The sequence below is a fragment of the Nyctibius grandis genome, chromosome 10 (genome assembly GCF_013368605.1).
Source record: "Nyctibius grandis isolate bNycGra1 chromosome 10, bNycGra1.pri, whole genome shotgun sequence".
NCBI lineage: Eukaryota > Metazoa > Chordata > Aves > Nyctibiiformes > Nyctibiidae > Nyctibius > Nyctibius grandis.
In genome coordinates, this window is record NC_090667.1 from 16,012,987 (window position 1) to 16,037,119 (window position 24,133).

General features: G+C 47.4%; 1 protein-coding gene across 2 annotated transcripts in view; it reads right to left on the reverse strand.

The window, feature by feature from the left end:
* The window catches only part of ARHGEF9 (Cdc42 guanine nucleotide exchange factor 9), a 214,434-nt gene that overhangs the window by 20,593 nt on the left and 169,708 nt on the right, over positions 1–24,133 (reverse strand). The window contains exons 8-10 of one of the 2 annotated variants that reach the window (XM_068408402.1): positions 23,509–23,741; positions 18,765–18,894; positions 10,349–10,480 (exon numbers count right to left, since the gene is read on the reverse strand). In XM_068408402.1, coding sequence (XP_068264503.1) covers positions 10,349–10,480; positions 18,765–18,894; positions 23,509–23,741 — 495 coding nt within the window. The remainder of the gene's footprint in view (positions 1–10,348; positions 10,481–18,764; positions 18,895–23,508; positions 23,742–24,133) is intronic. The other variant, XM_068408403.1, reaches the window with a different exon arrangement.

The window sequence follows — 24,133 nt, forward strand, 5'->3', positions numbered from 1 at the left end:
GCACTGCCTTTGCATGCTGGGGTTGTGCAAGACCCCGTAAGAGTCAAACCCTCCCGTGATGCTGCGGAGGAAATATAATATTAATCACAAGGAGGGGAATCTGCCTGTGCAGTCGATTGCTAGTGCAACATGGCATTAGAATTAAAAGGTATTCAATGGCTTAAGTGGCACACAGCAGATGAGGAGGACATTTTCCCCTCCGTCAGAGGGCCCGGCTGAGCACCTGAGAGGACGTGGCCCAGTGTGTGTGTCCCAGGTGATTTGCTCCTGTTAGCTTCGTGTGCAGCCACCTTCATGCATTTGAGAAACTACTATTTATTTCTTAAAGGGTGGCGTGGCAAGGATGGATGGGGAGGTCTTAAACAAGGGTTATGATTTTAGGATGGCACATTTTTTTCAAGTGCTATGGTTTACTCTGTGTCACACTCTACTTCTCATGCATAAAACAAATCATCTGTAAAACACAAGTGGAGAAAGAGCCATTTCCAGCCATGAGTCATTAGATCCCTCTTATGAGCTGACAATATAAAAGATGCCAACCACAGAACAATCCGTTACAAGTTTCTCATTGCACATGTAGGTTATTGGTCCTCCTGGTTATCAGAATCCTGCATATTCCAGTGGCAAAGTGGTTTCAAAACGACTCGGGGAGGAATTACGCGCTCTGAGTACGTGGATGCAGCCAGGTCTTGTGAGCGCAGCTCCCGAGGCTGGCAGACTGGCTGCGGGCTTTCGGGTGCAATGCAATTCCTCCCTCAGTCCTTCCCCAGCTCTGTAATGGGATCATGATATTTGCTTATTTTACAGGGCAGCTGGGAGCTGTAAATAAGTAATCTGGGAAAGACACACTGAAAGCCTTTGATGGTGGATCTTTAGCAGCCCAAAGCCTTGTGAGAACAGCTCAGCGTTACTCATGCTCCAGGGCTCGTGGCTGGCAGCCCGCGGGGAGGCAGGGGGAGGCTCTGGCAGATGCAGCCCACGGGTGGCAGATGTGACATTGCGCAGTTCCCTCTGTCCCTCCTGCCAGGCAAAGGGTGGCCTGAGCGCTGCGGGGAGGTGACATGCAACAGGGTGGCTCTTCTGCTGGGGATCATCGCTCCATCCCCACCCCAGCTTTACAGAAGATTACCCCAGTAGAGGACTTCTGAGGTATTTTCCTCTTGCACTGAGCATGGGTGACAGCGCAAAGTCGCATGAGGGGCTTCTCCCCTCACTCCTCCCTACCTAGGATCACAGAATCACAGAATCAATCAGGTTGGAAGAGCCCTCTGGGATCGAGTCCAACCATTGCCCTGACACCACCATGGCAACTAGACCATGGCACTAAGTGCCATGTCCAGGCTTTTCTTAAACCCCTCCAGAGATGGTGACTCCACCACCTCCCTGGGCAGCCCCTTCCAATGGCTAATGACCCTTGCTGAGATCATGGCTTGGAGTGAGGAGTGTCACTGGTAAAGCAACAGCCCTTGCAAGCGCTTGTGGGGCTGGAAGGCCGAGAGCATCACACTGCATACACACAGATAAAGCAAAGCCAGGGCTCGCCTGAAATGACTAATAACTGAAACATAACACAGACAAGGTAGCAGCGTGCTCAGTGCAAAAAGCAGCGAGCCCTGCAGACTATTTTTGCCCAGAAGATGATGTGGTCTTCAGGTACCAAAGGAGAATGGGAATCCAAGGATGAGGCTGAAGAGAGACCCGCCTACAGGCAAGCTCTACAACTTGGTGAAGAGTTGATGTTGAAACAGTTGATGAATAGTGAATAATTGATGCTGAAATTGGGAAAAGACTAAACCAGGGTCCACAATAACTGCCCCCAAACTCCAACCCATGACTTGGAAAAGGCAGAGGTTTGGAAAAGGCTGAGTTGGCTTTCGCACTAAGGTGCAGGTCTCGGAGCCCTCTCTGATGATTTCTCCGTGACCTGGGCAGTGACTGCAGAGCAGAATGGAAGAAGCAAAGGGAGCGAGCAGAGTTTTTCCATTTACTCCTGAAATTTGTCCTGATTTTCCTGCCTGCCTGCTCTCCGCCTTCACCCTGCCCAGCCTGCCGTGAGCAATGACAGCATGGCACGCTGCCACTTCGCCATGTCTTTGGGTCTCTTTAGTCATACGGGCTTTCAATGTTCTTTGGCTTTTTTAAAAAGATTCAGAGCCTACATTTTAAAAATCTAATCTACCTTAAAGCGACCCTTTGAAGAAAGGAGCCCAGCCTGCTTTTCATGAACAGCAAAGGGACAGTTTTCTGTAGCATTTGTTCATTTAAGTCAACCTTACTGTGGGCTGGATTTTAAGATAGGACACTTACACACCATTCCCATAGACCTCCCCGGAGCTGAGCACATTGCAAAACTGGGCATCTCTTCTGACCAAAGGAGACCCTAAAACTCAGTGAAGCCTTTTGAAGGGTCTGGAGGGTATGACCTACAAGGAACGGCTAAGGGAGCTGGGGTAGTTTAGCCAGGAGAAGAGGAGGCTCAGAGGTGATCTTAGTGCAGTCTACAACTACCTGAAGGGAGGTTGTAGCACAGTGGGAGTCGGCCTCTTCTCCCAGGCAACTAGCGATAGGACAAGAGGACACAGCCTCAAGCTTCACCAGGGGAGGGTCAGGTTGGACATTAGGAAGCATTTCTTCTCAGCAAGGGTCATTAGCCATTGGAAGGGGCTGCCCAGGGAGGTGGTGGAGTCACCATCTCTGGAGGGGTTTAAGAAAAGACTGGACATGGCACTTAATGCCATGGTCTAGTTGACATGGTGGTGTCAGGGCAATGGTTGGACTCGACGATCCCAGAGGGCTCTTCCAACCTGCTTGATTGATTGATTGTTTGAATATTCTTGATATCAGAAAATAAATCTAAGCCCTGCTAGGCGGTTGGATGCCAGAGACCGGGAGCTTTGCTGTCATGCTATCGGACACAGTGGCTTGGGCTGAGCCAGCCTTTCAGAGCAGGGAAATGGGGTCTGCACCTGAAAATGCGATGAGGGACGGATCGCATTAGAAACGGGGGGACGTAACACCACCTCCTCGACACAACCTCGGCCGCTCGCTTCCTACCACAAACTTCCTAGAATGGGCCAAGTTGTTACAAGTTTCCCCAGGGCTGCCATGGGCAGAGAAGAGCCGAAGCCTCTGCAACATCACTTCACATCGCTCCTCCTCGCACAGGGACAGCTGGGCTGGGGAGGTTGGCACGTTCCTGCCAAGTTACTCATCAGTGTCTGTCTCCTGAGTTTGGAAAGAGACGTTTGATTCATCCTTGTCAGCTCCAGGAAGCTGCAGTGTGGGATCCGAGTGGGGGAGGACTGAAGCTGAGAGCGTTTATGTGGAAATGCTATTTTTGTTTAACGTATTTAGTGGAACATCAGTGGCATTTTGATGCCGTGTTCCACCTCAAGCCCAGTCACATCGGCTGCGAAGCAGTGAGGCGAGGGCGAGCGCACTTCCAAACAACTAATAACAGGAAGGGACGGGAAACCCTTCTGCAGACACGTCACTTGGCTTGTCTGGTCTCTCCAGTTTGGTCCCAGGGGCTTAAAATTGTGCTGCTGAAAGGCCACAGCAGGAGAGGGTTAGATTTTCAGCTCTTGTGGGCCAAATTTACACCCACTTCACTTATGAGAGCGATAAATTAGGCACAGAGTATATTGTATAGCATCTGGCATATCTGTGTGGCTGGATGAGTAGGCTAAACCTGCTCCCTACCCAGAAAAGAAATCCGACTGCGAAGGACTCTAAATTCAGCCTGTTCTGGATTTTACCATTGAATTAACAACTCACAACCTAAAGCCCTCTCCCGCCCTCCTCCAGCTGGCTCCTCCAGCTCACCCTGATGTTTTTCTCCCGACCCCTCCTGCGTCCCAGGACCCCTCTGCAGCCTGCCCTTCCCTCCCTGCTGTCGCCCACCGAGCAGATCCCTGCAAAAGGGTCACCCAGCAAAGGCATTCAGGGCTATTCTGACTATTAAAAGTAGTTTTCTTTTAATGAATATGTTATATCTGAAAGCTGAAGTACTTTTTCATAACGTTTTAATACGTATCCTGTCAATTGCTGGAATTCATCCTTCGTGTTCAGCCAAGGAGACTGACAGGAGGATCAAACTTCCTTGCCATGCTCTACAGTCTGGAGCCACAGAAACCTCTTGTCTGCAGACAGCACCGACCGATCAGCTGGGCGTGAACGTGGGGCTGTGGAAACTTAAGCTGTTCCTTAAAAACGTCATCTTACGCTTTGCTTTGGGGCTGTGTGTTTTCTTTGGTCACCTTCATGCCCACCTTACACTCTCTTACCAGCTCAAAGCACACCTTGCTGCCAGTGCAGACATCACCGAGGCTCTACCAACCCTCTGTCTGAAAACAGCGAGACCCAGCCCGAGCCACCGTCCCACCCTGCTGCAGGCTGGACCCAGGCCTGGCCCGCAACACAGCGCTTCATGGAGATCTGCGCTACTGAGAGGAAAAGAGAAGGGGTGGGAGGTGCTGCGAAAGTCACACTGTGTTCCTTGTGGGTCAAAAAACCCACTTGAAGTAATTAGAATTGTCCCCGTGCTGCTCTGTGTTTGCAAACAAGACCTTCGGCTGGCCCTGTGAGACCTATTCAGCCTGTAATAAAAGCAGGGCCGTTGTTTTGGTGCAAAGATTACCTCAAGGTTTTAACAGAAGCGAGATGGGAACTAGACCTTCTTATACCAAAAGGGCTCAGAAATGTCTCTTTTATCTTCCCATTTAGAAACTTGAACTGCAATGGGGTTTGACAGGATTATTTCATTTACTCTATCTCCTATAGCACAGCTATTTCTGGCTGACTGTCTGGCTATTGCTATTAAACTGGTCTCATTTTGCTTCTCATCCAACCTGCTTTGCTCCGAGAGCTCAAGGGAAGACAGCAACAGCAATAAACCACAAGCTCCAGTTTGCGTTGCCTCTTGATTACAAGCGACACATAAAGTGCAAATGAAAACTCAATGTGTTTCGTGCAGTCACTGATCTGTCTGTGCTGTCAGAAAGCAGTAAACACGGAGCCCCATCAAGGACTGTTCGACTATTGGTAAAAGAAAAGCATAATTTGGTGGAGAAGCTCTGTTAACCCTTCACACTTCATACCATCATTTCCAGCCTAATGCCACTGCGCTCTCGAGGCCGCAGGGGAAATCCAAACCATTACCCAGCACAGAGAAAAGAAGAACCTCATCTCTTATGTGATGAGCACCTCGAGCATCCCCCAACATAACAAACTATGATCATTATTAATACTGTGTGTCACAGTCCTGGATGGTAAGTACTATGATTTGCAAATTTAAAGCATCTCTATGTCAAACTCTCTCAGCTTCAGGGTGGTAAGAAAAGTAGACCCTGTGCCTTTAAGGCAACATCTTTTAATGCTACCATCATCAAGGATTGACTTCATTTAATAGGTAATTATGGTTAGCATACTAGAATATGTATTCTTCTTTCCTGATTATAGACATATGGTAGTTCAAACTGAGGCCAGTGCTTGCTTCCTACATGGTTTATTCCCTCCTTCCTTTCCAAAAGGCATTTTTGCATTAGGGCAACCAACCGGCAGCCTCTTGGGAAGAAAGCACCACTCTGTCCTCATGCACACTGCCATGACCCAGCCTCTGGTTCAGGAAACACAGGCAGAAAATTCAGTAGGAGAGTTTGACATTAATCCAGTAGCTGAAAGTTACCCAGCTTTGCAAAGAAAATCTAAACAGTGAGCAATCCCAGGGGCTCTTTATCAGGAGCTGTAGACATCCAAACTACCCAGTGCTCCCCTTTTGACACAGGCTCTGGAGATGTTCTGCAGTACCTACCTACATCCACTGGTATTTCAGTATTCAGTTTATTGAACACTGCACGGCCATTTCACCTGATTAAACTGCTCACTTCCTAGCACCAGAAAATAATTCAGTGGTGATATCAGGAAGTGACCAGTACTGGCCGTGATGGCAAAATCTAAGCCACAAGAGATTGATTTGTAAAGCTTGGAAACCAATGTTATTTGTGAAAATTTCCCCACACAAGTTGCTTTGCAAGATGTTTGCCAGAAAGGAAAGCTGGCTGCCGTAGCGTCAGCTGCCCACCTGCTGCTACTGCTCGTGTTCATGCAGCCCTCGCAAATCTTAGGGCAAGTTTCCTGCTTGGAAGAAAGGCTTAAATATACCCACACGGGCAGAGATAACATCTGTCAAGCGCATTTGAATGCAGCCGTTTGTAATTACTCATTTTCACAAACTAGGTCTCTGTCTGAAGCCCTGTCAGTTATCCCCGACGTGGTGGTCATGGAAATGTATTTGGGATTTCCCAGTCTGAGGCAGTGGCAACCAGGGAAGGGTTGAAGCTTTGTCCCTGGATGTGACCAGTGCCATCGCTCCTTTCCTGACAGCTGAACTATATTAATGACTAGTTCATTATAGTTATATTAATATAGTCATACAGTTCAATATAGTCATATTCATGACTATACTAATATCTGGTTCCTTGCAAACAAAGCATCACCCAGGTAATCACCCAGCTGCCCATATGCCCATTTGCAAAGACAGACCCTTGGCTCAGCTCACACTGCAAAAAGCCCTTGGAAAAGTTCTCAGAGCTGCAGCCAGTGGGAAGACAACAAGGACGTTCACGTTCAAGGAGCTGCTCCCACCGGCAGCTCTCAGTTCATCCCACCCACCTGCTGAGCAGCAGATCACCTTTATGAGACGAGTGAGCAATAGGATGCAAGGGGGTGATTCCACCCTGCAGAGATCTGTGGACACCCACGATTTCAAAAGGCCAGGCAGATGCTGAAACCTTGCTTGAAATGCTTGGGAACAACTAATAAATACAGTCAGTGTTGATCAGTAAGCCCCTGTCTGTCACATCCCTGATGATCTGCTGCAGGCGTATCAGGCAGGGGAACAGCTAGGTGATAATCTCATGAAGAATCACCCTGAGAGTTATCTTCCCTCACAGAAATGTCTTGGCCAGATGTCCAACAAAAAAAGGCCCCATAACCTTGAAACATTTTCAGACATCAACAGAAAGGGATGGCAAAGCTTCCGGAAAGCAGACAGGGTTTTCTTTGGAAATGTGTTAACTGCCACTGAAAGCAGATAGCTGGATACTAGAAATATCACCACAGCCAACAGACCTTATTCCTTAGGCACAGGCAACACTGGAGGGATCAGCAGGAAAAAGAAACACGGTAATTCTTGGTAGCATACGACAGGAGTCCTGCTGAAACCCTCCTAGGCCATCTGCCTGTATAGCTGATGGAACAAACGTCATCCAACATATGAAAAAAAGAGATGTTTTCTGAGACTGAGGATTGTGCCTTGTCTTTAGAGCCACATAGGAATTATTTCATCTTCCACTGCACGAACCAGCAAGCAGGAACCTGCCAGTCTTTGCAATGTGAGCCCACTGCCCAACAAGTTTTGCAAACAATGGAGTTCAAAGGGAATGACAGAGAATATCAACATCTGCAACTGTCACAGAGCTTGTGATACCGAACTGTATCTGGTCCATCACGTATCAGCATCTGTCAAACCACAGAATCCACGTGCATTACTAGGGGATTCAAGAGCACAGAGCTGTTGCAGCTGCAAACATGTACCAGATAACTGCAATGGAGATCTGGAGGAGTGGGAGATCTTGTTTGAAATACATGCATGTCTCCTAGAGCCTCTCAGGATATCGAGCATGCTTTTGTCAGACTAAAGTATCTGTGATATATTTAAATACAGAATTGGTTTTAGTTCCTTATTTCTATTAAAAATCTCTTTTGACCAATAAAGAGGTAAAATTCAACCATTATAATTCAAAAATAAATGTATTCTCAAATAGATTGTGTCATGATTAAGGATGTATCATACCTACTAATTTATTACATCTGAAGAAAACCCACATGTACAGATTTCCTGAAGAGGAAGATTCACTGAGATGTGCCATCCTAAGTGGTACCAAAGCTGAAAATTTTGAGCAGGCTCACTGACTGAACAAACTTCATGCAAAACATAGGTCAGGCTGTGCACGAATTTTCTCATTGCCTGTGTCTGGACTAAGAGGGGTGCTGTTCAATCTGCTGCTTTGGAAACCTCTAAACCTCCCTTCTGGACTCAGACAATGCCAGTTCCCTGAGGGTTTGTTCAAGTAGGACACGAAAGCATACCGTGAGCTCACACCACTCTCAAGCACTTTTAATTCCCATGACTGGACCAGGCTGTGCTGCAGATGACCCCAGGACACGGTGCTCTGCCCACCCCTGGCCAGGTGGAGCTGGAGCACAGACCTGCTGTCTTCTCCCTGCTCCTGGGGATGTGTGGGTCATACTTCATCTCCCTCAGAGAACAATTTTAAAGTATAGGGTGAAGAAGGCTGGCCCCAGCTTCCCACACCTTCACATAACTGGTGCTTCACTAAGAAAGCCCCAGGATATAGCGCTCTGGCTCTAAAGCAGGTTATCCTCCTAGATGGTTGCTTCTTGGGATCTGTAGCAGCAAAGCCTGACACAAGGGTCAAGACAACACAGGCTATAAATCATTCAGATTCATTTTATATCGGATGCGTGGTCCCAAAATGTGAGCTAACACGCCTCTGAATTCCATACTCAGACAATCTTTCTTAACAATGTTCAAGGAAAACATTGTCAAGATGGGAGAGTCCAGCTGCAACCCCATCTCCCCTCATACCCCAACACTCTGAATAACAACTGCAGTTTGATGCTGGAAAAAGAGACGCAGAAGGAGAACCTACAACGAGGTATGAGCCCTGTGCCCGTGACATCAGGCTCACCAGATGAGTTATCACCCTCTGCCCTGTCCCCTTAAAGCTCAGTGGGGACACTGTCCCACAAGACCTCGGCTAGTGGCACAAGAGCCTGCCAGATCCTGACATGAAGCCAATCTCTCTGCCAGGAAGACCCAGACCACCGTGCTCTCTCCGAGACAGCCAAAATCTGCTCATCCTGATGACCATGAAATCCCAGCTCTGATTTTCCCGGGAGTTAGGGGAACACTCGATACCTCTCTGGACCAGACCCAGCTCAAGCCAGACTGGATGCTGCCTTATGAATCGGAAATTCAGGGTCACTACCAAAGTGTAGGAGGCCAAGATCAAAAATTAAGCCCAGCTGCACACTTCCAGGCTCATTTTGACAGTTCTCTGAACATCTGACTTTGTTATTGTTGCTTTATGATTTTTTTTTTTTACGGAGCCGGGAAAGAAGTAAACAGCACAGCAACAAGGAGGGGAAAAACAAGCACAAACATTCCAGAAGGCAAAATTTCAGTCAACCATGACTCAGGAGAAGAAAGTGCCACCCACTGCACAGGCCGCAGCTCCATGTACCTTGGCAGCGGGCAGTGATGCCGCCGTGAGTCAGGAGCCACCCACGCCGCTCCCTGCGGCAGGGCACCCCTCGAGGGCTGCCACGTGGCGTGGGTCACGTCTCACTCAGCCTTTCCTTAGCGTATGAGGTGTGACAGGAACACAGCCCTGCTGTGTTTGGCCAGAGAGGTCTGCAGCTCGCCCTTGCTCCCACGTGAAGCCGGTGCAGGGGACTCCCTCCGCACTGTGGAGCTGCACTGAAAACGTCAGTGAATCCCTGTCTGTCAGCAGACAGAGGCACCCAGGACTTATGTGCTCTGTCACTTCACTTCCCACAGCTGTGAAGGTAACAAGCTGGGATCACCTTCGCGGGATGCAGCAACACAGCTATGATGCTGCTGCTGAACACAGGCGCTCCGAAACACAGCTCACCTGCTGCTATTAACACCCCACCACGTCAGCACCAGCATTCTTCGCTACCTTCTTCCGCCTTCACAGTGGGTTTCATGGCAGAGATACGCCTTATAAAAACCAGAACAGCAGCTACATGAGGATGAGGCTTAAAAAGCATTTCACCAAGTGACAGCACATACACCCTGCCACAGACCAGGCTGCTGCCTGCTATTTCTTCAAGAGGCAGCGAACATCGTTTTAATGCAGTAATTGAGTTGTCTGCCCAGGTGCCAGGCTTCACAGTTCATACAGAAATTCTAGGGCTATCTGATCCCAGCTCACACGCTGCAGCCAAAACCCAAAAGCAGAAGTGAGGCAACAAGCCAAACGAGGGTACATGAGAAAAAGGCACGAAAGGAACGAGTGGAGGCTGGGTTTGCTACGAGCATAAAAATCTCTCTATCCTGGTATACTCACCACCCTCTAATTCAGTATTTCTAGCACGTGGCTTGCCCTTCCTCAGTGCTATCCATGTCCTCTTCTGCATGTGTAGCAAACAGCCACCTTGCCCTAAAAAACACTTTGGACTGGAAAGCCTGTCCGCAGCATGTCCTTAGCCATGCTGCTCTCTCCCTGGATGTCCTTACCTTCTTGCAGAGAACCATCTGGTGATCAAAGAGAAAGAAAACACGCTGCTGGTTCCGTCCATAAGGGTGGTAAATCCAGGACATCTCTCCCGTGTAGATCAGCTCTGAGCTGCGGTCCAAGATATCGTCTCCCTAGAGGGCACAGAGAACGAGGCCGAGTGAACCGCCGCTCCCAGACAGGGCACTGGATATGGTTCTCTTTGCAGGACAGGGAGGAGCAACAATTAAATCAGATTTTGGCCTTTCTGCAGCTCTCAAAGCCACCCTGTCTGACTTCAGACCAGAAACTGGAGATAGGGGATAATTCTGAAGGAAGGGAGATAAATGACGTAAAAGTGTGGGCACTCGAGGCATGGTCAGCGCGGTTCGCATTGCAAGGGCAAAAGAAACAGCAGAACTGCTGCTCCAGCCACCATCCCTGTTCCCCCCTCTCCAGGTGCCACCAGACCCCGGATCTCACTGCAGGTGCCGGTGGCATCCTGAGAGCGAAGCCCCTTCCCCCTGCCCACAGCAGAGCCACTTTGTATTCAGGGTAGCAAATTCCCTGGCACCCCCTCCCTTTAAAATAGCATCCCAACGCACATCCCCTCCTGAGATCTCAGACCAAAGTCATCTACACTGGGGTATCAATTCCCCCACCCGTGAGGCTGCCAAAACTCACCCCTCCAGACTGCTGCCTCTCTTCCCACTCAGTCAGGCAATTACAATCCCTTCTCCCACAGCTCATTAGAGCTCCCCATCTCCAAGAAGCTGTCAGGACCACCCCGGCTCCTCTGGCAGCCCTCAGCCCCCCCAGCTGGCTGCCAGAATGCCCTCACCCTTTCTCTGCCTCCGGCTAACGCTTGTTTTCCTCTTCTATTTTTTTTTAAGGATTCATGAGCAGATGGTCTTGAAAACAGAGCGCTCGCTCTCCCACTCTCCGAGAGAACAAACGCAGTCACCCTCCGCTAATTGGGATGAGCTGGACTTTTTAAAAAGTTAATTAAAATCTATTTATTAAAAATGGGTGAATTCACCACCACCTGCCCTGTGGGCATCTCAGTGTATCTCACTGGAACACGCAGAAGGAACCAGGATGACTTCAGCTAAAAGGTGAGGAGCAGGGTTCAGGAGCAAGGGAGAGCAAAGCTTTGGGGTTTTTTTTCTTTTGGCTCTGAAACGAGTGCAGCTCTGGCTTTGATGCCAAACTAGAACCAATTTCTAGGACAAGACCACCACAAAATCTCAGCAAACAGCTTGCAAAGGTTCAGCTGGCCTTGGGGGGCATCTAGATAGGACACGCTTCTCTGGTACCGCTTACACTCGTAGGTGCCAAAGCCAACAGTCATCCCCACTCCTAATTTCATGGTGAGGATTTCAGACTGCTGTTCAGGTAAATGTGTAATTAACCTCTCAGCATTGATTGGAAGCGACTGCCTGAGTCCCTGGGCCCTGTGACAACAGCAACTTCATTAAGTCACTGCATCATCATGCTGCAGCACAGACTTTCAAATCGCCTTAGCAGGTATTTATCCACCTCTCCATCTCACTTGTGTGGCTGCGGGAGCTGAAGGTCTAATTAGGGGTAACTTCCCGGGAACACAGAGGGTCGTTCCCCGGAGGGATGGGCTGCGCATCGTGGAACGTCTCAGGAGTGTGGTGTCAGGGTCCGATCTCAGCCGTGGTGCCTCCTGGCCAGAAACCAGGGACCAGGCGCTGCTGTGACAGCTCAGGTACACACAAGCCCTTGAACAAGAAGCCTCTGAAGAAACCACACTGGCTCCAGAAATCGTGGGCTTTCCTGGCTAAACAGGAGCTTATATGAAGAAGATTCATACAAGCCTATGGAAGGGAGCTTTTATGAGAGGGGGCGAGCCTAGAAGAGGCTGGCTGCTAAAAATAGAAAGCCAGTTTTGTCTTTTACTCCTGTGGTAGCATCTCAAGCCGGAGGACACACAGAGGACTCTGTAAACACTTCTACTTGATTAGCTGAATCCAAACTGTGTGGTCCCTGCAAGCAATATAAACCAAAAAAATGCAGATCTGAAATGATAGGATTTGTACTGCATTTTTTATGTTGGGAAAACAATTTATATATACAGTCTATAGGCTAGAAATAGATGATTTCCAACGCCAGGTTAGCAAATTTGGGAGTACATATCACAAATAGTTTTGGACTAGCACAGGCTGGCCAGCCTTCAGCCCCCAAGAGCAGCATCTCCATGGCCCTGCCTGTTCCTCAAGCCCTCAGCTGCCACAGCAACACACCAGCGTGGTGCAACGAACCTTGAAAGGCATTTTTCCCTGACACGGTTCCACCACCCCTCTTTGAACAGCATGAACTGTCTTCTGCTCGTGGAGCAGCCCTACCAGGGGGCTCACGGAGTCACTTGCAGGGTGGCAGGCAAGGAGAGAAGCATTTGTTTTTCTGCTCCACTGCTAATGACTGCCCCGACATGCCTCGATACTTGGTCCTCACTTGAGGTGGGCTTGCCACAATGCCTCTCCCAGTCCTTCTCTAAAGCCAGCCCTAGGCCTGGATCCCTTCATTCCTACACAAAACTAAGAAAAAAATTTCTTTTCCATTTTTTTCCAAGCAAGTCCTGGAGAGGCTGGATCATCCATATCCTTCTGTAAGTTAAGAGAAATACTGCTTAAAAAGGAAAAGGCTGGACTTCTAGTTACTCTGAACTGGCAGATGTCCTCCTGCCTTCAGCAGAGCACAGCAGCAAATGGCCAAGAGAAGACTCGATGACCTCCTGAGGTCTCTTCCAACCCCAGTTATCCTATAAGCCTACAACAGAAAACCTCAGCCCTCCCAGCCTGCATCAAGGGTTGCACTGTGCATCCTGCTATGTACAAAGGGCAGCAAAAAGCAAGCTGACCCCTCTTTTCTTCGTGCAGCCACAGGCAGAGTCCAACTACTTTGCGCACAGTAATGGGAGCAGAAGGTCACCCAGATCTAGGTGGACGTGTGCTTCACGCTCCCTCGAGCTTGCCAGCGCTAGAAGGACATGTGTAGTCCTAGGGCTAACCCTGACTGTTGCAGCAGAGGGTCAGCTCTTCTGCTGCTGTGGAAAGATGTCGATCATCAGCTCCCCAACTAGGCTACAGGTGACCACCACTTTCTGTGATGAGGAAATGGGAGGAATCAAGGGGTTTTCACTAGTGTCATGAAAGAAATGCTGTTGGGAGTCCCAACGTAACAAGGGCAGGCACAGCGCCGTGAGCTGCAGCGTGTCACCCCTCCCAGTCCGCCCCACTCCTCCTTCCCACAAGCAATCCCTGAGCAGACACTGTCCCAAGCTCAGAAATGCTCATCAGCCCGTGGGACCCGCTCCCCTGCGCCCGAGCCTACCTCCCGACACGGCTCCTTGCTGTCACTGCTGGGCACAAATCCCCTCTACTAGTTAACATGCAGCGAGCAGGGCTCTCTTCTGCCTGACACTGCTGTTCTTTAATTAGAGACTGACAGGCTGATTAGCACTCTGGGCTACAGAAAGATCAGAAAAAGGAAAGTGAGAGAAGCGTTGTCCTTTTCATCAGGCTCATTTTTTGATACCTTCTGTTGCCGGGTGGGGGGGGCAGGGAAATAGAAGAAGAAAAAAAAAGAAGGATCAGTTTCAGTCCCTGATGTGATTTTTTTCCCACGAGGATTTCTCATCCGGCTGTCCTCACTTTGAAAACACTACGTTTGTTGCACGCAGCGTTTTTTTTAAGTCATTCTTGGATTCAATAACGTAGTATTAGGCTGAGGCCAACTATTGTATATTACATAACGAAGGGCACCAAGTCTTGATTTAAAGGACCCGTAAATAACAAGAATGGGAAGATGTTTAAAAGGACAGTGTTCATTATATTTCTCCATTATATGTATTTTTCCCTTCATGTAAATTTAATACTCTTGAAACCTGCCAAAGTGAGAACCCATGGGAATCTTTGGTAGAAACATCTAAATACCTCCCTAAACCAATCTGTTTAAATAGCAAGTGAAAATTAACCCAGGCTGATGAGCAAGGCTCACTCCTGTGCCAAACATCCCACCACTGGCTCGGGGACCTCCACAGATCCCCTCCCAGGGAACGGGTACCACATCACCTCCCTCCTCCAAGAGGAACCTGCTCTGAAAGGGGGGAAAGCGCTGCTGGCAGCTGCCACGAGGGCTGGAGAGGGAGCCTGAGATGCTGCAGGGATTGCTGCTTCATTTTGGTTTGACTTGGTTCAGGCACAGAACAGACTGAGGTCTGCCCAAGCCCAGAGCTGGTTTCTGTCTATGTGGGCACTCAGCACGGGTGCAGCTGCACCCCAGGCTGCGGTGGGCACCGCAGTCATGCCCGAGCAAAGGGCCAGCAGGTCCCTCCATGCAGGAGCCATGAGGACAGGAGAGCGGGGGCCATGCTCCTGCGATGGCCGTCCAGCAAAGCCTTCGCAGGAGCAGCCAGAGCACGGCAGGCGGGGAGGCACCGCTCCTGCGCTCCCACCGCCTCAGCGCTGTGCCTGGACACACAGCACTGCCCAAAGCGGGGCTTGCAGGGACACAGAAACGATGGGCTTTGTGGAAATAAACTCTGCATAGTACTGGGGGGTGTGTGCATATATCTAGATATTACCCACTAACCGCCGAGATGTGTAACTCAGAGGGCAAGAGCACGAGAAGGGGCTGAGCATGTAAAGGCTGCCCAGGATGGGCTCCGTCTGGCCCCTCTGAAGTCTGATCCAGAGGAGACTTCGCAGGCTGTGCTGAACCTGCTCCAGCTGACTCTGTGTGCTGGTTTTTCCTGCCTGCCTTTAAATGTCACCGTTTTGATCTGAGGGCATTTAACTACGAGTAAGGGGATGACGCTGAGTGAAGGGAAATAGAGGTTGAACATCAGGGAAGACTTCATAAGGACGAGAGCTCTCAGACATCGAAAGGGCTCGGCAGGAGGGGGTGGAAGCCCTACATTCTGCGCCATTAACAACTGAAGGGACAAAAGGCACTAGAAAATTTGGTGTAGGCAGGGGCAGCACCTCTCGAGGGCTGTTTATATATTGGAAATTCAGGTTATAAAATAAAGAAGTGAGTCATACATGGCACCAGTCCAATCCAGGCTCTTCGGTCAAGACCACGTTCCTACGAATTATACAGGAACACATCTCAAAGTGATTGGGATTATTTCTAATTTACAGCAGTCAGTGAGATCAGAATCTTCCCTTAAGATTCTGCTCGGTCATTACTTGTATAAAGCTGCCAATAATTCCTTAAGACTTCACGCCCTGGCTGCCACAGCACAGTTATCTGCTGCCACTAGAGCCAGGTCACCCCTTCTTGGTCCCATTCACGATTTAAACCATCAGACCCTGCTTATGTGACTTCTTGGAAAAAAAAATGTGCTTAACTCAAGGATATTTGCATTTTTCAAATGCTGACCCTGAAAAATTCATCTTCATGGGGCCACGCAGAAAATCTTGAGGGATAAAAATGGTTCCTGAAACACACAGGCACAACTCCATGGGATTCAGTAAAAACCCTTCTGCTTAAATTAGCCAGGAGATTTCCCCTACTTTTTCTATTTGTATACATTCCATATAACACCCTCTCCTTGCAAGAAAATGTGTACACACACTTCATATACAAGAACATTTCAAATATTCACTCACTAAATATTTTGTGTTTCGTTTGGATTTTTTCTTCTGCTTTAAAAATCTTTTTCCAACATCTCATTGCAAAACATGGGTAAATTTAGAAATGAAAATGCAATTTCAAATTAGAGTCAACATTGTTAGTCTAGAGATGTTGAGGAAAATCAGATATTTCTCCAAAAGAAAGATTTCAATGTACTTAAACTTTTATCCTTGGTTGCTGACAAAATAATTCGCCAAGTGCGACATACAGTGGAAACTGGGGATTATCCGTGCCGGCTGAAGAGCTCAGGAAGCCACTGTGACACACGGAGGGACAGCAAGGGGCTGCTGGGGGGCACAGGCTCTGATCAGAGCAGGAACAGGGCCACAGAAAGATGGGAAGGGGATGCTGTGGGCTCCTGTCTCTTTCAGTGAGCACTTGATATAAACTGCATAAGCATTTGTAGAAGCACAGAGGTGACAGCAGGTCACACTCTCAGTAGAGTGTTCTCCACCGAAGATGCACTGGGAGTCGTGGTCTTCTGCTCTGACCCAGATAAGAAATGCATGTTCCTCACAGACTGGAAGAGGCGAGGGAGACATACCAGGAAACCCCTCTTCTACTCCATAACACCTACGTGGAGAAGATGAGGGTCTGAACCGCCACAGGCTGGGTAGGAAATCAACCCTGAAGGCCTGTGTCCTGGGAGACATGTCCTATAGACAGACGTCAGCTGAGTGGGGTTTTGGAGGTTAGCAGCTTGGGTTTGCAATGCCTGAAGAGGGTATCTGCACAGATCTAGGACAGATCTAACCATCTGGCACTGCTTTTGCTTTCTCCTGCTCTCTTCCTGCATTATACTATAGTTAACTTCTGAGTGTTTTGGGGTTTTGTGCATCCTTCTGCCCATTACATGGACATCTGTGAAGTCAGAGCTGGATCTGATGATTCAGAAGTTACTTTAGAGGAAAGAATCGAGCAGTGAAGTCCTCTGTTGGATCTAGCTCTCATCCTCTAGTGTTCTCATCACAACTCTAGGCCTCTTCTTGAGCCAAAATACAGAATAAAAATGGCAAGAAAGGTGTTTTCCTTTGAATGGGGGCAGTAGCTGTATTCCCATCGGATCTCTGAGCGGTAGCAACAGCAGGTTTTGCTGTACTATGAGAAGCTGAAGGATGTTGCTGCAATATTGTGCTTAAAATTTGGAAGAGTTGAAAAAAGCCTGGAAGAATGATTTGGTAAGTTCCTGAGGACAGGATGGAGATAAAGAACAGGTACTGCTAAGCAGGAATTAATTATGAAGGATACGGCTAAAGCTAAGCAGGAATGAATTATCAAGGATATGGCTAAATAAAAATGAATTATCAACTGAGCTAATGGAAGAGAAAAAGACACTGCTATTCCATAGATCCTCTGTGGAGGTCACCTTGGCTTTACTCTGACACATGAATATTCACTGGCTTGGAATTGATCCGTCCTTAATCTAGATTTATTTACAATGAGGGTCTGTGCATTTCTTACAAATGACACCCATTAGCTCATCACATGGAATATACTGAAGGCTGAAGATATATCGGATGGTCCTGTGCCTCCTTGAGAGCAGTTTTCTAATTCTGAAAATGACTCTGCGTGTCAGTGAGAGAGAGGTTTCTTCACCATAAACAACAATAAAACAATCAAGCAAATAATCTGCATTCTCTGCTCTCACAGCCAGTCATAATTTAAGGACCAGCGATAATTGCTGCATTTATGTTTTGTCAAGAGAGCCAGGGTAGAATCCAACCTTCATTACAGCAATGAAACTAATTCCATCACGAAAGATACACAACAAGGTGAGGCACCTGTATTTCTCTCCCTCTCCTCCCAGCTCTCCTAGATCTTTACCAGAAAAAAAAATAATTAAAGGATTAATACAACTTTCCCATATACTAATTTACATAGTATGATCTCATTGACTTGAATGTGGAGTTATTCCAGATCTTCATGACTGTGAGGAACAAAAAGGCTGCTCCATCACTCTAACTATCCACTTGCTAAACACGTGGATCGATGACAACACAGAGAGGGATTTAAAAAAACATTTGTCCTTGGTCTGCTTCAAAAATCCTATTTGCAGGTTACATTCACACAATGATTTTTAAAAAATCGAACGAAAAGAAAAGGAGAACATAATTTTAGTATGGCTTTTTTTTTTAAACATATGGCAAAAATGTAGGAGACTGAAGGCCTGCTAGTGAGGAACCCCTCTGCTCACTTTGCCTTGCCTGTGTTTCTCAGCTCCTTAATTATACCATCACTACAGGGTTGGTTCAGAAATACCTTTAAGTGGGTACTCATTGTAAATGTGCAAATAGCATCTCTAACCTCAGCTTAATGTAACCTAATCATGAAGCAACCACCAGAAGAGTTTTCTCCATTTTCTTAACCTGTCACCATCTCCAGGGCTTTTTCCTCCCTCTTTCCCTAACTTCTTCCCCAACGACAAAGCACAGAGCCAGAATGCACATAAGAGTTTGATCCAGATCTCACTTACTCCCAGGACAACAGCACTGCAATGGCAAAGGTTACTCCAGATTCCTATTGATGGAATTGGAACTGGACCCTAGATTTTCTTCAGAGTACCATTAACATTTTACACCGTTAGTACCATCTCCAAAGTCTGTAAATATGTCTTCTCCCAAGTTGAATCCCAGTTCTGGGGTCTTATCCAACATATATCCAGACCATGTTGTGTGAAATGAACTACATGGTCTAGGATAATTCCAACAACTGCAAGGAATTTACTTTTTCCAGGTTTATAGCACTTAAATGAGGGCCAAGCAGGTGCTGTACCTCCCATTCCAGAACGGAGGCCTGCCACTGAGCTATCTTGTCGATGTTCTCCAGTCTCCGCTTCCGCTCGTTGATCTGCAGAGTCACGTTCCTCATGACGGCGAGAGCAGCAGCCACATATCTGTAGTCACTGTCAAACACAAAAGGAAAGTCCATGAAACGGAGCCTGATGCGCAGTGGAAATGCACAGGAGTCTATTGTTAGCAGCAGCACAATCTCACCATCCTTTTAGAAAGAAATGCAGGTAAGACTTCCCACTCACTATTACGATACCATATTTTTTCCATCCGCAATGTCCTTCTGGATCATCACAAAAGAGCAGCTTGCTTGAAACTGAAATGGCACGTGTATGAGACAGAGAAACCAGCCAGCTCCTCCGCTGGTTTGCAGGAGGGGAGCCCAACTGAGCACAGGCTAGCCTCTACCAACCCAACACACACCAGCTGTGGATACTGCTCTTTCAAGGCTTAAGGTGCTCAGCACAGAACATCTTAAAGGAAACTGAGTATTTTTATAGCCTATGTCTTTGGGTCTGGATTTTTCCATTTTTAAAATGGATATTAGAAAATATTTTTCTGTCAGACACAAGGCCGGAGCCCCTTCCAAGCCGTAAGGTGACTCCAAAAGTGCCACAGAGCATTTATCCCGTGGCATTCACTCTTACTGCAGATTTCAGGTGAGCGAATCAAAGTGATTCTGGTTTGTTTTTTTTTTTTCCTGGATGGGCCTGTGAGTGTAATAACGCAGAGTGAAAACAGCTTCCTGCCAGGGCCAGCAAAGATGATGATCAGTCTTTTCAAAAAGTGATGCTGAAATCAATGCTATTGATTCCTGCCTTGTGCCTTCTTTTCCATTCCAAGGAACCTTAATGTTCATTTCAATCAGGAAGACAGACAAGGCCAGCTGCCATAATGCCACCATAATATATTATTAACTTAAGGGTTGATATTGATTGCTGACTAATGAGAAAAACTGCGATCTTGGGCAGCTGCAGGGGGAACAGTTTTATTGATTATTGCTAAGAATTGCACTGGTGACAGCCAAAATAGGGGTGAATGCTGTGAATTAGATCCATTTCCCCATGTGATCCAAACAGGATAAATATTAAGAAACAATCACAATATGATATACAACAGAATATTATTTGTTATTTTGCCATCCTTTCTTGGATGAAATCTTGAGATGCGTTTTCAATTTTTATTTAATTCCTACGTCAAAATTCTAGCTAAGGTTAAAAAAAAAATCCTACAAATTCCAGAACATCAGGACTGGTCCTTCAACAAAGTAAAGGAGAACAGAGGATGGGCTGTCTGACATATCCATCATGATACACAATGAAGAATTTCTTGTGCCTTCCTTTGTGGGGCCATCTGTATGAAGTGAGCACCTGGTTGTGTAAGGGAGGAATGGAGCTAGGCCAGAGAGACATTAGTCTGGGCTTCAAACCGTCTGTGAGTTCTTGTAGGGAAATAGGTAAGTCACTGTGGCCAGAAAGGATCTGCAGAGGCAGAGAGAGGTGTAGGGTTTTGAGACAGTCACTAATAATCTCCCAGCAATTATGCTTATGCAAAGAAGGGAGGCTGATGTCAGTCCATCCATTCACACAGTCTCCTTTCTCACGTAACATGTTCATACGCTCTTAACTCCAGCTCAGTTCTGCAGCAGGAATCCTCAGGGCACCAGCAAGTTGCATGTAGCACCTTCATATATTTCATATTAAGCTGGAGTAAATCCTTAAGAGGTGAACAGATGTGGCTTTGTGAAAAACTCAAATGAACCAGTCTCAAAACAAGAAGCAACTGAAGGGAGCCAGGCTCTGAAGACACCCCCATGCCTGCCTCCGTGCGGAGTGGGCCGGTGCCAGTCAAGATGGGTTTTATCTTGGTAATGCTGATTCACTGATTCTAATGTTCTGTTCGAAGAGAAAACCCCATGCATATTTTTCCTTCACGCAGTAATGAAGAAAGAGTCATGACTGAACTTTTTGGGCTCCTAGCCCATGTCTGTGGCAGAGCTGGCAAAAACTTAGAAGAAAAATAACAGAATCAAAGCATTTGGCCAGTGAAATAATAACAGGATAGCATTAACTATGAAATTAAGGTAAATAAATTGTTTGTCAATTATACTGGGGCTGCAATGACCTCTTTTCCAGTGCTCAATCAGAATTTTGCCAAATATCACAGGCTAACTTGGGGGAGAGTGGTCACGTTTCTGGTTTCAGCTCTGTTGTCCTGACCTGGTTACAGGGAAGATCCACAGCTCTACAAGTACGATATTAGTGAAGAGGAAGGCGGGGGGGGGGAGAAAAAAGAACAGAATGTCCCCTGTTAGATGAAGCCAACATATTTGCTTTCACTGGGACTCCTGGTCCTTTCTGAGTTTTGCCTTACCCTGTAAATGCTTCAATTGATTTTAACAGTATTTTCTACATATTAAATTCTAATCACAGTGCCTAAGAGACTCCTAATCCATCCAACGATGAGCCTGATCTCATTATGAGTATTAGTCCACTCTATAATTTTCTAGCTCCTGTTTCAGACTCGCAATCCAATTGCGAGCACTGTCGAACTGCAAGTGCACGAGGACAACTCGCCGCCTGATTAATGGGCCCAGCTGAAGCTCCCCAGTTGGCTTCTCAGCTTCTCTTCTTCATAGCTGACCCCGACGGTATCCCAGCCTGCAGGTATCTGGCTTTTCCCTGCATCTGATACTGTCACAATATGACATTCCCCAAAGATTATTTGCTTTTCTGATCTCAGGCTTTGCTCATCTCAGCCCTGATCCCAAAGCCAGAATTATACGAGCAAAAAACATTTGTATTTCAAGCAGGCGGCCAGGGCAGCCTGGGTTTTCGGCACAGCCCCAGTGCAGAATCATCTGGTGGTGAGGAAGACACGCTCTCTGTGCCTCACTTTCCCCACTGGTGGCATTAAGCTTGTCTGGGATGGGAGCTGGGTTGCCTGGAGGATCGGTCCCTCCCAGGGTCTTTGAACGCTTGAATTGGGGGAGCTAGAGCACGGGGAGGTGTGGTAAAACCCACCCCATTTCTGCGTTACACCACCATTCCTCCGTGAGTCAGTAAGCTCTCCAGGGCATGCCTACACCATCAGAAGCATGCCAAGATCCAGGGCTGAGCTAAGGCACTGCTCTTTTGCTGGCTCTCTGTGCAGGCACGAGCTTCCTATATGCACTGTGTTACAGCTGCAGGGGGCTTACTCTTCACTGATGCAACACAAGCAAATATAATCCTGCTTTCCCTTTTCAGAAAATGAAGAAACGAGAGAAACGAAGTGTCCACGGCCATGTCCTATCACTGACACAATCCAATAAAAGAGCTCTCAGTCTGAATCTACTAATTATTGCTTAACCACAGGAAAGGTCCAAGTCTCCTCAGAGTACGACTATATCTGATTACTTAACAACATGTTGATTTTAAAGCAACCCAAAGGAAAAAGGAATGTACTCCCCAAAATAATTCAACCCTGGTGTAATCATGCTGTCCACATCCCCTTTGGTATTGCTACCAAATAGCTCAGAGAAGGTCACTTTAAACACAGACCTCTTCTCTCTGAGGCTGCTCGTGTCTTCCCATCATAAAGCCGCATCCGAATTCACACTGTAAGTAGTGTGGGGACAACCCATGGCTGGTAAGGAAAAAAAGCCACAACAGTTGGGATCCTAGAGCTGGTTTCTGATACCCTAACGTTCCCATGAGTCCACTCCAAGTTTGATTCGGTCTCGTTATGAAGGGAAAACCAGAAATTGGATCTGGAGCCAGATGCATGTCCAAATCAGTGATTTTGAACTGGGCATTCAGCTAGTATGAATCAAACTCGTGAATCAGGTCAAAGCACATCAATGCATCTCTCTGCTCATATCACGTCCCTCTGCACTTCTAGAGCTGGGTTTGGGGAAAAACAAAAAATCAAACACTTGCAGAAGTTTCTGAAACATCTGTGGTCTTTTTGTTCTCTGAAGCGCTTCCTTTTAAATGGGTTTTGGAAAAAGAAAACTGGCAAGGCAGGAGAAAATCTGCTCTTAGGGGGCCTCATTCTTCTTTCATCTTATTTTTATAGCAGTATATCACAAGTGATACCATAGGTACTATTCTTGATTTACACTAGGTCAGGGAGTCAGGTTGATTGCCCTCATCAGCAGATGAGATCTCAAAAGACATCCTGGAAATTTTGGGGAGTAACCAAACTGCTGGATGCTCCTCTGAACCTAAACCCAATGGCAAAATGGGATGGAATCAGGCTGAAAAGCAGAGCAGGTTCTGAATCCTCCCCAAATGTGACATGGTGGTGTCAGGGCAACGGCTGGACTCGATCCCTGAGGTCTCTTCCAACCTAGTTGATTCTGTGATTCTGTGTGATATTCAAGTTTGAGTTGCGGATCCTGGCCCTCTACTTGCTACGTGCTGAGGTCCTCTCCAGGATACAGGAATGAGCCTTTCTGACCACTGAATGCTAATTAGGTAATTTTTCTAGTGTAACCGGTAGCATCAGAAAGTACATCCAAGGGTAATTAGTTCACATGTCTGATTATAGCAGAGATGAGTTTGGCTCCGTTGAGAATCAGCGCTTTGAGAAGCTTTCTAACTGTCTGCTGAACCTTTGCCCTGCTTCAATTTATACAAGATGTCATGAAGAGAAGAGCTGGACAGAAAAAAACCCGACCCCTACGTGTGTGCAGAGGCCATGTAAAGCAAAAACCCTCCCCACGTAACGAGAGCCGGGCGTACCTGTGGTCCTGCGCCGTGTACTTCAGTAGCTCCGCGAGCTGCAGCGGGTATTTGCAGATCTTCTGCACCGGTGTCAGAAGGAAACCGTCTATGGCAATGTCAATCATCTGCTGCAAGAGGCGACACGCTTCAAAGAAATGCTGGTACCTGCTGTCTTTCATCAGCTTGGAAAGCTCCATGCACGCATCCAAATGGTTGTTACAGTACTCCGAATAGATCCAGAAGCCGTCTTGCTGTGGGAGGCAGGAGAAAAGGGATGCACACGTCAGACCAGGCCTGCGAGCAGTCCACCACCCAACTTGCCAACAAGAACACATGACAACTAAAGGAGAAAGAATATCCCAATGAGCAGGAGGGGGAAGGACTGATCCCGAAGCACTTTTCCTGCTTGGAGGAGGTGCTCCGTGGTCACTCTGGGGGAAAAGGGAGGCAGAGAGGGACCCGCATGCTGACACATCGCTGAGGTCTCTGTAGGTACAGGCTGTGTTGAAGTGAAGCTCTGCACAGGGTTGTGGGTGTTCTCAGTTTCTAATTGTGCAGTGGGGTTTTCTTTATAAAAGGTAAAGGTAGAACCAAGCAGAGCTCTGGCCTTTGGTAATACAAGAAGACAACCTTGTTATTTCTA